General features: G+C 39.9%; 1 protein-coding gene across 3 annotated transcripts; it reads left to right on the plus strand.

Annotated features, from left to right (window-relative positions):
• The first annotated feature begins 2,617 nt into the window (after positions 1–2,617).
• LOC139197467 (protein IQ-DOMAIN 3-like) lies at positions 2,618–5,804 on the plus strand. 3 transcript variants are annotated; one of them, XM_070824919.1, is made up of 6 exons: positions 2,618–2,870; positions 3,430–3,520; positions 3,616–3,984; positions 4,223–4,450; positions 4,590–4,709; positions 4,869–5,804. In XM_070824919.1, the coding sequence occupies exons 2-6, from the start codon at positions 3,446–3,448 to the stop codon at positions 5,571–5,573; spliced, it is 1,497 nt and encodes a 498-aa protein (XP_070681020.1). In that variant the 5' UTR covers positions 2,618–2,870; positions 3,430–3,445; the 3' UTR covers positions 5,574–5,804. The 3 variants fall into 3 exon arrangements, with proteins under 3 accessions (XP_070681020.1, XP_070681018.1, XP_070681021.1); XM_070824917.1 differs by having other exon boundaries at positions 2,684–2,870; positions 3,613–3,984; XM_070824920.1 differs by lacking the exon at positions 4,223–4,450 and having other exon boundaries at positions 2,684–2,870; positions 3,613–3,984.
• The last annotated feature ends 6,725 nt before the right edge of the window (positions 5,805–12,529 follow it).

Consider the following 12,529-nt stretch of genomic DNA (forward strand, 5'->3'; position numbering starts at 1 on the left):
ACGCTGTCGTTCTGTTGAGCTGAAAGTCCGAGACCGGCCCGTTAAAAAAGGCTTACACCTTGGGCTGAGGCCTGCTTTAACTCGCCCAAGAAAACATGGGCCTAGCTTAAGATTGTGGCCCTTTGGGTGGCTTGAGTATTCGAATTTTATTGGCTCTTGATTTTTCTTGTGTTTACTAACACGTATAAAATAAAAAATTGTGTGAATTACGTGTAAAATTTGTAATCGAATCTCTGAAAATTCAGGAATTAAATCAACTAGGTGGCTAGTTGAACATTCCCCTTGCTACCCTAATTTGTGATCCAATCCTTTAGAACAAGTGAAATTGGATTTTGGAATTAAGCACTTCCTTTTGATCATGTGCCATTGCCCTCCTTTTGCTATTGCCTCGGCAAAACGGGTGAAAGTGCTCAAAGTTCATCGGCAACGCATTTATAGGTGAAAATGTTACTCATCTCAACTTTTTTCCGACCTATGTGACACATCGTATGCACACCACATCATTGCATTTAGAATTTAACAGAAAATGCCGTCTAAGTTGGAAATAAAGAAGTTTGTCAGTTGACAAATGTGGTGGTTAAATTGTCAGTTGACAGCTCCAACAAATTAAATCAATTGAAGTATCACAAAGTCATATCACTCGAGCGGAGTGACGAACACTCAACGTGCACTCCAAATTCAGACTTTCATAATTTGACAAAGATAAAAATTAACGGAGTTTTAACGAAACACTTCCGATACTGTTCATTTTTAACGAACAACCACATTTTTACTTTTTCCTGATATTATTCACTAGACCTTTATTTGTCATTTTTCATTTAAACTAAAGTATTTTTTAGACTTTTCGTTAGTTTTCCTAAAAATTAAACCTCATGACTCATGCCACACGTGTCAATGTTGAAAACAAGTTTATTCCAAGCTTCCAACTTTTTTGTACAAACTAATATTAGGAGAGACTGATTGGAACAGAACACAAAATCTCAATGCTGCAAATTATCAATGCATGAATAAATGTTTTAGTCACTTAAATACAGAATCTTAATACATGAATAAATGCTCTTCATCACTTAAACACAACAAATTGGAATCTAAAAGAGCGCAATAATCAACTTTTATATACACCAGGTGGATACTGATCGTGTGACCATTAGGGGAAGAATGTGTGAGGGCATTATATACAATTTCCAGCGGCTAGCATTCATTTCTACTGCAATGGAGCACAACTTACATAGTACGAATACATCATCACGTGTCATTCAGTATCAATGAAACAAAGACATATGAACAAAAACTTACACACGTCATTATTTTATGGGGAAAAAAACTATGTCGGATTTTATATAAAGAAAATTCATTTTTAGGGGAAAATTCATATTTTCATATGTTTTTAGAGAATAAAGGTTAGCAGTGTATTCGTATCATACAAGTCATTCTCTTCCTACAAATTTACAAGTTTGTAAATAATTTAATAAGGTGCAGCATCGTTGGTTCCACCAAATGATGCACGCATCTCTTTAAGGGGTGTGATATCCACACACCCCTTATTAATTTCTATAATTTGATATTTTTCAATTCATTCGATTCGACGGCCGGAAATTAAGATAGTGTCTAAAAAGTAAAAATGGGTGTGTGGATAGCACACCCCTCTCTTAAAATTCTGTGTAGTGGTGGCCTCACCAAGTGACAAGTGGCTACCATCTCTTTATATAAAGAAACTTTAACCTAAAACGGATAATGTAGGGCACAACTGCTAGGGTTTCTCCGGACACTATGTTATATGAAACTAAAGACTCCACAAGGTTAATCTTCTTTTTCTTTTTTCTTGTTTTATTTATTAACTATCATGTATATGTAAGTTTCAGAAAGTGACTTTGATTTGTTATAAAGGGAAATAATTAATTTAATTAATTAGATCAACCAATCACTAATCCAGCCTCGTAGTTATAAGTTGAGGAGTAGTTAAAAGGAAAGTGTTATTGACACTCTAAAAATCTAAAACTACACTCCTCACAAGTATTCTTTTCTTTCCTAATATAGAAAATTTGGAGTATAGAATAAGATTTTTAGAATGTTAATAACAATTCTCTAGTTAAAATTTAGAACAATTAATTTACCTGCCTCTCATAATCCATATGGTTAAAGCATGTATGAATTGTAAGAGTCTAAATACAAAATTTTCGCTAAATTTATAATTATTTCATTCAAACGAGCCCTTATACTTGTACAATTGAAGAAAGTTTTGAACTTGGCATGCAAGTTACACAAATTTTATACCAACTTACTATTTTTTCTTCACACTAACCATTTCATCAGCTCAAAAGTTGTGCTTTGCATGATTTTTTGAGTGGATTCACATCGTTTGCTTGTAAAACAAGCAACCCTTTTTATTTTATCAACGAAATTAACAAATGATCAAAATTTAGTTCAATTCGTGAGGCATGCCGTGTTTGGAGGAAGCACAGGCGTTGCTGTGGTTCAAGTTGCAGCAGATCAGAACGATGGCTGTATCCCGAAAAATTCCTCAAAAACTGCTAAGACAAAGACAGCGATTTTGTTGTTGTCTAATGTTGTCTTTTGATTCTTGCTAAAATAGAAACCCCGATCTGTCGGCCCCTCCGAATTCTCCCTTAACCACCTCCTCCGTTCCCTCTGCTCCTCTGCAACTTATTCTGTTTTTCCGAACGTTGAAGCTTTCCTCACCAAAGATCGGTCCCCCGCCCCTCTCTCTCTCCTCCCCACACACACACACACACACACTCTCTCTCTCTCCCCATTCATAAACTCCTTTGGGTATTTTCTGTTTTTTTCTTTTTTTCAGGGGAGAGGAAGTTCCCAAAAACTCACAGAAATCTGGGAATTTTCGAGCAGAGGTACTGAAAGTTGTCCTTTTTTTTGTTTTTGTTTTGGCCTTTGTTTTTCTCATACATTTGTCCTACTATTTACTTGTGAGCTCTGTCATTTTGTCACACTCTCTCTCTCTCCTCTATTTCTCTCCCTAAGTTGCTGCAGGTAGGATATTTGATTTGGGTTCTATGGATTTTGTGAAAACCTTGCAGTTTTGGAATCTGGGTTTTGGTCCATTTATTGTTTGCATTAATGGGCAACCCAAAGTTTGCATCTTTCCCTGTTGGGTTGGCAGTTTTTCTTCTTCTTGTTATTGCTTACCCTTTGTAATTAGGTTTAGGAAGTCATTACTCGTGTTTATCGGGTGTTTAATTAGATCTCTATGTATTTATGACATAGATTTCCTACCAAAAGGTCAGAATCTTGAAGGTTGAACTTTGACTTTCAAGTTTCAACTTTCCTTGTCCACTGTTCCTTTTGAATTTCTGGGTTATTTGAATTTTATGCATTGAGAAATTTCATAACTTCTTTTGTTTATTGTATTGTATGTGTCTGAAATTTCATAAATTTGTTTGTTTTTGGAAGCATGCTTTGCTAGGAAATGGGGAGGAAAGGGAGTTGGTTTTCTGCACTCAAGAAATCCCTCACCCTTGATCCAAAAGAAAATAAAGATCAGGTTTGCTTAACTGGTTTAATTTGATCTTACATCGTTGTTGTATCGAAAACTAATACGAGTTTCTGATCTGAACAATTGTACGTTCATGCCAGAAGACTCACAAGTCAAAGAAATGGTTTGGGAAGTATAAGAACGAGGATGCGGTATCTTCCTGCGAAGAAACCGCATTGGTTATCCCTGCCCCCGCCCCTGCTCCTGCCCCCGCTAGTACCCCTACCCTCCTTCCTCCTCCGACCCCGCCTCCAAAAGAAGATGTCGAGTTAGCTGAGGCTGAGAAAGCACAGAACAAACATGCTTACTCTGTGGCACTTGCCACTGCCGTGGCTGCAGAGGCGGCTGTGGCTGCTGTTCAGGCTGCCGCAGAGGTTGTTCGCCTTACAGCTGTGCCCATGCCCCGTTACACTGGAAAGTCGATGCAGGAGGCTGCAGCTATCAAGATTCAGACTGCTTTCCGAGGGCACTTGGTATGTTTTATTTGGCTACATTGTTCTATAGTCCTATTCGTTTCATTAAGATGTTTGATTTGTGATAAAATGCAAAAGAACGTTAGTTTTTTTCTTCTAGTTCTATCGAATCAGTTGAACGGTTGGTTGTTCAATTTTAGTGATCACATTTCAAGGCCAACTTCTTATGGATAAGGGGATGCTGACAGCATTTAGAATTATGCGTTAGATGAGGTTGTGCTGCGATTTGTGATTTCAGGCAAGAAGGGCGTTACTAGCTTTGAGGGGGTTGGTGAGGTTGAAATCATTGATAGAGGGCCAATGTGTTAAACGACAAGCAACTACCACATTAAGATGCATGCAGACTGTTGCTCATGTGCAGTCTCAGATTCGTGCAAGGAGGATTAGAATGTCTGAGGAGAATCAGGCACTTCAGCGACAGCTCCAACAGAAACAAGAGAAAGAGCTTGAGAAATTCAAAGCTTCTGTAGGTTCCCCTGATATATTATGCGCACTTGCATCTTCTGTTCTCTGAGTTCAATCTTCGATTTGTTTCGTCCTCTAGGTTTATATTTATTTCAGGTCTTAGTCTTCGTTTTTGTGATATAATAAGCTCGTTGTGACAGATGGGAGAAGATTGGAATGATAGCACAGAATCGAAGGAGCAGGTCGAGGCAAAGCTACAAATGAAACAAGAGGCTGCCGTTAGACGAGAAAGGGCTTTGGCTTATTCGTTCTCTCACCAGGTAGCTTACTTTTCCCTTCCGAATTTTTTTACAGGATTACAGGAAGTCTATCGTCGGCGATTTTGAAGTCTGATTTGAGATTATGCTGTGATGAATCTCATTATTCTTTTTAACATATTGAATCTGTCTTCTACCTTAAACTGACCCAATAAATATCAGAAAATGTGGAAGAACTCTCCGAAATATGATCACCCGACCATTCTGGACCCCAGCAATCCCCACTGGGGTTGGAGTTGGTTGGAGCGATGGATGGCTGCAAGGCCGTGGGAGAGCCGAAGTACAGCAGGCTTCAATGACCGGGCCTCCATGAGGAGTGCTGCAAGCCGTGCCTCCATGTCTGTGGGGGAAATCACCAAAGCTTATGCTCTTCGTGATAAACCTTTCCCTAGGACCCCTACTGCCCTAAGATCAAGCAGGCCTTCGAGTCGCCAATCCCCTTCAACTCCTCTCTCCAAAGCACCATTGTCCGCATCAATAACCAGGAGAACCCTAAGAGGAAATGGTCGGGGTGGAGATGAGGACTCCAGGAGTACGCTAAGCATCCAGTCAGAACGCTTCAACAGGAGGTTTAGCATGGCAGGATTTTCTGTCAGAGACCACGAGGGCCTTGCAAGCTCGCCTTCAGTTCAAAGTTACAGGACACCCACGAAACCAACAAAGGCCAGGTCGAGGTTGGCAACCCTAAACTCAAACCAGCCAGAGAAGAACGGAACACCATCAGAGAAGGGATCAGTGACGTCTGTAAAGAAGCAGCTGTCATTCGCTGCTTCCCCGGCTGGACCAAGGAGGCACTCCGGTCCTCTTATGTATGATTCTAGCTCCATCAAAGGCACTCTAGTGCACGCGAGAAAATGCAGCAGGTAGCTAGTGATCAGTCTAGTGAGAGAGAGTGTGTGCATGTAAAATAAAAGCAAGCATGTAACTAGGTAGATGTTGTTGAGTTGAAGAAGATTGAATAAAAGATTGACCAGGCTTTGTTAGAGGGTGGAGGAGGAAGAGAAGAGACAAGAAAAATCGATCGGTTTGTGATTTTCGTGTTTGTTTCATTTGTCGCCATGATAATATCAACATCTGTTTTCTTCTTCTTCTCAATAACCTTTGTGTCATCGATCATGTTTCGAGATTGTTACATATAATGTTGTAGCACACGAGGATTGGTTTTGTTGGTATATGGTCCAGCCCATGATCAATGTTCTAGATTATTCTAGTAAGCAAGAGATGAGGCTGGAGCTTGCTAGACAATTCTAGCATGTTATTAAGTTGATGGAAGAAGCTAGAGAGTACTAGCTTCCTTGGTTGCAAATGGAAAGATCTAGAAGCTACAAGTATGTGGCTAGTCTAGATTTTTCTATACTAGAGGTTTGAAGAAGGAACTAGAAACTAGTAGAATGCCAAGCCCTCACCTATAAATATGGGTGTGATGTAACCAATTGAGAACCAAGAGTGAATAGCAAAGGATCAAGTCCAAAGCTAGAGTTCCACTCCAAAAGTGAGAGTGAGAGTGTTCCACTACACATTGTGTGAGTGAAGTTTAGAGTGATAGAAAGTGTGTGTTATACTTTCTTGTATCCATCAAGCCTTGTCTTTGGCTTGGTAAGACTACTCTTGTTGTATTCATCTTTTTCATATAGTGAAGATTGATCCTTGTTTGGTGGACGTAGGCATAAATTGCCGAACCACATAAATTCTTGGTGTCCATTTTCTACTTTACCTTGTGCATTCTCTATCTTGTAGTACCGACATTCCTAACAAGTGGTATCAGAGCCCGGTTGGCTCGTACTGCGAGATGGAAGGAAGTGGCACTATGATCAAACTCACCAACTCCAATTGGGTAACATGGAAGCCAATGATGGAGGACATTCTCTATTGCAAGGATCTGCATGAGCCAATTGAAAGAGATGCCGCTAAGCCAGAGAGCATGTCCGATGCCGAGTGGAAGAAGATGAATCGCAAGGCTATTGGCACAATTAGACAATGGGTGGACGATAGTGTTTTTCACCATGTGTCTAATGAAACCAATGCTCGCGAGTTTTGGACAAAGCTTGAGTCCTTGTTCGAGAAGAAGACTCCAGCTAAGAAAGCCTTCTTGATCAAAGAGCTCATCAATGTGAAGTACAAGGATGGTTTAAGTGTAGCAGAACACTTGAACAATTTCCAGAATATCATCAACCAGTTGGCTACTATGAAAATGACGATCGAGGACGAGCTACAAGCGCTCTTGTTACTTGGATCCTTGCCAGACAGTTGGGAGACCTTTGTGGTGAGTATAAGTAACTCTGCTTCTAATGGTGTTCTTACCCTTGATAATGTTAAAAATAGCATGCTCAATGAAGAAACAAGGAGAAAGACTTCTGGCACAGATAGCAGCCAAGTATTTGTCACAGAGAACCGCGGAAGAAGCAAGAGTAGAGGGCCTAGAGGTCATGGCAGGAGTCCTAGCCGATCCAAGTCAAGGTTCAGGGGTGCATGCCACCATTGTGGCAAAGAAGGCCATATGAAGAAAAATTGTCGAGTTTGGAAGAGAGAGCAAAGGGAAGGAAACAATCAGAAGAAAGATGATACTGGCAATACCACTGCTGTCATATGTGGTGATGTACCAGAAATATTGTCTGTTGGTGAATGTCTGCATATGGGCAACTCTGACAGAGACATTGAATGGATCTTTGACAATGGAGCTTCCTTCCATGCTACGTCCAAACGGGAGTTCTTCAGTACATACAAAGAAGGTGACTTTGGCATAGTGAAGATGGGGAATGAAAGCTATTCCAAAATTCTTGGAATTGGTGAAGAACTAATCTCGGCTGCCAATTGATGTTGAAAGATGTGAGACATATTCCTGATATACGTCTCAATCTGATATCCATCGGTACCCTTGATCGACAAGGATATTATCACCATATTGGCGAAGGAAAATTGAAGCTTACTAAAGGCTTAATGGTGGTAGCAAGAGCACGACTTTGTTGTACGTTGTACCGGTCAAATGCCAAGGTTTTGAAAGGTGAGTTGAATGCTGTGGAGGACTCATCTCTAGACTTGTGGCATAAGAGGCTAGGTCACATGAGCGAGAAAGGCCTACAGGTTTTGGCAAAGAAGTCTCACATTCCCTTTGCCAAAGGTACGTCGTTAAACTCTTGTGAGCACTGTTTATTAGGAAAACAAAGAAGAATTAGTTTTTCGATTCCATCTACAAGGAAAGGAAATTTGTTAGATCTTGTTTATTCAGATGTGTGTGGTCCCATGGAAGTCGAGTCACTCGGAAGAAATAAATATTTTGTTACTTATATTGATGATGCTTCACGAAAGGTTTGGGTGTATTTGTTGAAATCCAAAGACCAGGTGTTTCAGACATTCCAGGAGTTTTATGCCATGGTGGAGAGGGAAATTGAGAAACCTCTTAAGTGCCTTCGTAGCGACAACGGCGGCGAGTACACATCTCACCAGTTTAGAGAGTATTGTGTGAAACATGGCATACGTCATGAGAAGACAGTTCCTGGAACTCCACAACATAATGGTGTTGCTGAAAGAATGAACCGAACCATCATGGAGAAAGTCAGGTGTATGCTGAGGACTGCAAAGTTATCTAAGCAGTTCTGGGGTGAAGCTGTAAGGACAGCCTGCTATTTGATCAACCGATCTCCATCACTACCATTAGGTCTTGATGTTCCAGAGAGAGTATGGGCTGGTAATGATGTGTCTTACTCTCATCTGAAAGTGTTTGGCTGTAAAGCTTTTGTGCATGTGCCCAAAGAGCAGAGATCGAAGTTAGACTACAAAGCTACACCGTGCATCTTTCTTGGTTATGGCGATGAAGATTTTGGTTACAGATTATGGGACCCATACCAGAAGAAGTTTATTCGAAGTAGAGACGTGGTCTTTTATGAAGATCAAACAATTGGGGATTCGGATAAAGAAGCACAACCAGATGGCGCAGACAGAGGAGTTGATCCATTAGCTTCAGATGAAGAAAGTCACGATGACATCCCTGAAGCAGCTGCCAATGAAGTGCCTGCAGAACCAGATAATGCTGATCAGGGGGAGCCTGATCAAGATGTGCCAGACCATGAGATTGCTGATCAGGTGGAGCCTAGTCAAGAAGAGCAGATTCAAGGAGAACCCAATCAGGGGGAGCCTCTAGCCCTACAAGAGAATGAAGATCAGGTCAGAAGATCCATCAGAAGTCGAAGACCGTCTACCAAGTATTCTTCATCAGAGTATATCATGTTGACTAATTATGGAGAGCCTGAAACATATGAGGAGGCCAGAGCTCATAACGACAGTGACAAATGGATGAAGGCAATGGAGTCGGAGATGGATTCCTTGTCAAAGAATGATACCTATGAGCTGGTGGAGCTTCCAAAGGGCAGGAAAGCATTGAAAAACAAGTGGGTGTTCAAATTGAAAAGAGACGACAACATGACAAGGTACAAGGCTCGTTTGGTTGTCAAAGGTTTTGGTCAAAAGAAAGGAGTTGACTTCGATGAGATTTTCTCACCGGTGGTGAAGATGACTTCCATTCGAGTTATCCTTGGTATGGCAGCAAGTATGGATCTTGAGCTCGAGCAGTTAGATGTTAAAACTGCATTTCTCCACGGCAATTTAGAAGAGGAGATATACATGGAGCAACCCAAAGGCTTTGAAGTCAAAGGTAAAGAAAATTTGGTGTGCAAGCTCAAGAAAAGCTTATATGGTCTTAAGCAGGCTCCGAGACAGTGGAATAAGAAGTTCAACTCATTCATGGTGAGTAATGGGTACAAGAGAACTCATGCTGACTCTTGTGTCTATATCAAACAATTTTCTGGAGGTAAATTCATCATCTTATTGCTTTATGTTGATGACATGTTGAATGTCGGACAAGATACCTCTATGATTAAAAAGCTCAAAGAAGAGTTATCTAAGTCCTTTGACATGAAGGACTTAGGGCCAGCCAAGCAGATTTTGGGCATGGATATAATTCGTGACAGAAAATCCAAAAAGTTGTGGCTGTCACAAGAAAAGTATGTTGAACGGGTGCTTGAAAGGTTCAACATGAAAGCAGCCAAATCGGTAAGCTCACCTTTAGCCAATCATATCAAGTTGAGCAAAGAGTCGTGTCCAAAAACATATGAAGAAAAGGAGAAAATGGCAGTTGTTCCCTACTCTTCAGCAGTAGGAAGTATCATGTATGCAATGGTGTGCACACGGTCAGATATTGCTCATGCAGTAGGTGTGGTGAGCAGGTTTCTCTCTAATCCAGGGAAGGACCACTGGGAAGCTGTTAAGTGGATTCTCAGATATTTGAAGGGGACTTCTAAGATGTGTTTGTGCTTTGGCGGTTCCAAACCAATCTTGGAAGGATTTACAGATGCTGACATGGGAGGTGACCTGGATGGTAGAAAATCTACGTCTGGGTACTTGTTTACTTTTGCAGGGGGAGCCGTGTCTTGGCAATCCAAGTTACAAAAGTGCATTGCTTTGTCCACAACCGAGGCTGAATACATAGCCGCTACAGAAGCATGCAAGGAGTTGTTGTGGCTGAAGCGGTTTCTCCAAGAGTTGGGTTTGAAGCAAAGTGATTATGGCGTTTATTGTGATAGTCAGAGTGCTCTGGATTTGAGCAAGAACACTACATATCATTCACGCACTAAGCACATTGATATTCGTTATCACTGGATTAGAGACGCTATCGAGAACAAGTTGCTACAGCTAAAGAAGATTCATACCGATAATAATTCTTCAGACATGTTGACAAAGGTAGTCACAAAATCAAAGTTGGAATTCTGCATTAAGGCTGCTGGGATGAACTCCAGGTAACTTGGAGTCATGATCGGAATTCCTCCCTCATAGACTGGAGGGGGAGATTGTTGGTATATGGTCCAGCCCATGATCAATGTTCTAGATTATTCTAGTAAGCAAGAGATGAGGCTGGAGCTTGCTAGACAATTCTAGCATGTTATTAAGTTGATGGAAGAAGCTAGAGAGTACTAGCTTCCTTAGTTGCAAATGGAAAGATCTAGAAGCTACAAGTATGTGGCTAGTCTAGATTTTTCTATACTAGAGGTTTGAAGAAGGAACTAGAAACTAGTAGAATGCCAAGCCCTCACCTATAAATATGGGTGTGATGTAACCAATTGATAACCAAGAGTGAGTAGCAAAAGATCAAGTCCAAAGCTAGAGTTCCACTCCAAGAGTGAGAGTGAGAGTGTTCCACTACACATTGTGTGAGTGAAGTTTAGAGTGATAGAAAGTGTGTGTTATACTTTCTTGTATCCATCAAGCCTTGTCTTTGGCTTGGTAAGACTACTCTTGTTGTATTCATCTTTTTCATATAGTGAAGATTGATCCTTGTTTGGTGGACGTAGGCATAAATTGCCGAACCACATAAATTCTTGGTGTCCATTTTCTACTTTACCTTGTGCATTCTCTATCTTGTAGTACCGACATTCCTAACAGGTTTGGGGGTTGAACGTTAGTTCATGGTAACAGAAATATTGTTTCCTTAGTTGTATGCAGATTGCTGTGGTTTTTTGAGATCTTTCGACTCCTCAGTTGCTTGATTTTTCAGTTGATCAAGTTAATTTGTTTCTTTCTATAGATAGCGTTGATCTTGCCCTTTTGTTTTTGCTACTTCTCTAAGATTCATCAATCCAACCATGAATCTCGTCGGATCGGAGCTTTTACCTCCTCGGGGTTTTTTTCTTTCGGAGAAAAGCTTAGGTTGAAAGTTTCGTGTAATATGACAGGTTTGAAGTACGCACTTTGAATCAACGATGGTGAATGACTCATCCTGCCGAACCCTCAACTTTTGTTGAAATTCAAACCTCTTTCGACACTAACATATCGAACCGAGGGCAATAACGTTTTAAGATTCATATAGCTGACCCTACTTAGTAGAAAAAAGTTTTGTTGTTATTTCAACACTAAGATATCAAAAACCCTGTAAAAAAATGTTTTTAATTATCAAAAAAAACTTATTTATTCTACAAACATTTAAGCGTTTTTGGTAAATGAATTATAAACCTCTTCATTATTTGAGAAAATTACTAATACGTAAACCCAATTAAATTGTCATATTCTGGTGACAAGGAGAACATTTTGCCCAATGAAAACTTTTTATAACTTAACATGTAGGATGCAGGTGTGTAGTTTTGAAAACGTACTTCAAAGTTAAGTTTGTTCAAAACGTACTACGGTTTGGTGATATTATTTTTTACTTGTATGTGAGAAGTTTTAGGTTTGAATTTCGTAGAAGGTGAATTAGATACCAAATTAGGTTGTCCATTATGTGACTTAATTGAACTCTCTCTCACTTTAGTGTAAAATATATCGTTGTCCTATAAAAAATTATTTCGAAATTGTGTGTGTAGTTATTATAAGCATGTTTGGAATTTCTTTGATAAAAGCATTATAATAATATAAAGTTCTTTTGACTAGAAACACTTGGAATTTTTTAAAGGAAAATGATTATCGCCGGATTTTTTTTCTAGCTATCTCGTGATCGTTTATCGTATATCGTGCGGTTAGTTTTCGTTAGATATTATTTATATTTAATTTTAAATTTTGAAGATTTTTAATCACATAATGTACGATGAATGATCACGATCACAGAATCATTAGAATCCCCGAAAAAGGATCCAGCAAGATCCTTTTACTTTTTTAAAAACATATACAAAATAAATAAATAAATAAGCACACCTAATGAACACTTTTCACCAAAAGTAAAGCACTCCAAACGGCTTACTGGGTGCAACCCTTTAATACTTTGATGACAATGGGCCTAGACAATCCGACCTTGTCCAGTGGGCCGTCGTCGTATAAATGGCGGTTACACGTGGCTATATGAT

This window comes from Malus domestica, chromosome 01, assembly GCF_042453785.1.
Source record: "Malus domestica chromosome 01, GDT2T_hap1".
Lineage (NCBI taxonomy): Eukaryota > Viridiplantae > Streptophyta > Magnoliopsida > Rosales > Rosaceae > Malus > Malus domestica.

Bases quoted from the DNA above. Each gene is read 5' to 3' on its own strand.
- LOC139197467 (XM_070824917.1), top strand. From the start codon at position 3,446: ATGGGGAGGAAAGGGAGTTGGTTTTCTGCACTCAAGAAATCCCTCACC. The intron at 4,451-4,589 runs GTAGGTTCCCCT...TCGTTGTGACAG, and splicing joins TTGAGAAATTCAAAGCTTCT to ATGGGAGAAGATTGGAATGA. The intron at 4,710-4,868 runs GTAGCTTACTTT...AATAAATATCAG, and splicing joins CTTATTCGTTCTCTCACCAG to AAAATGTGGAAGAACTCTCC.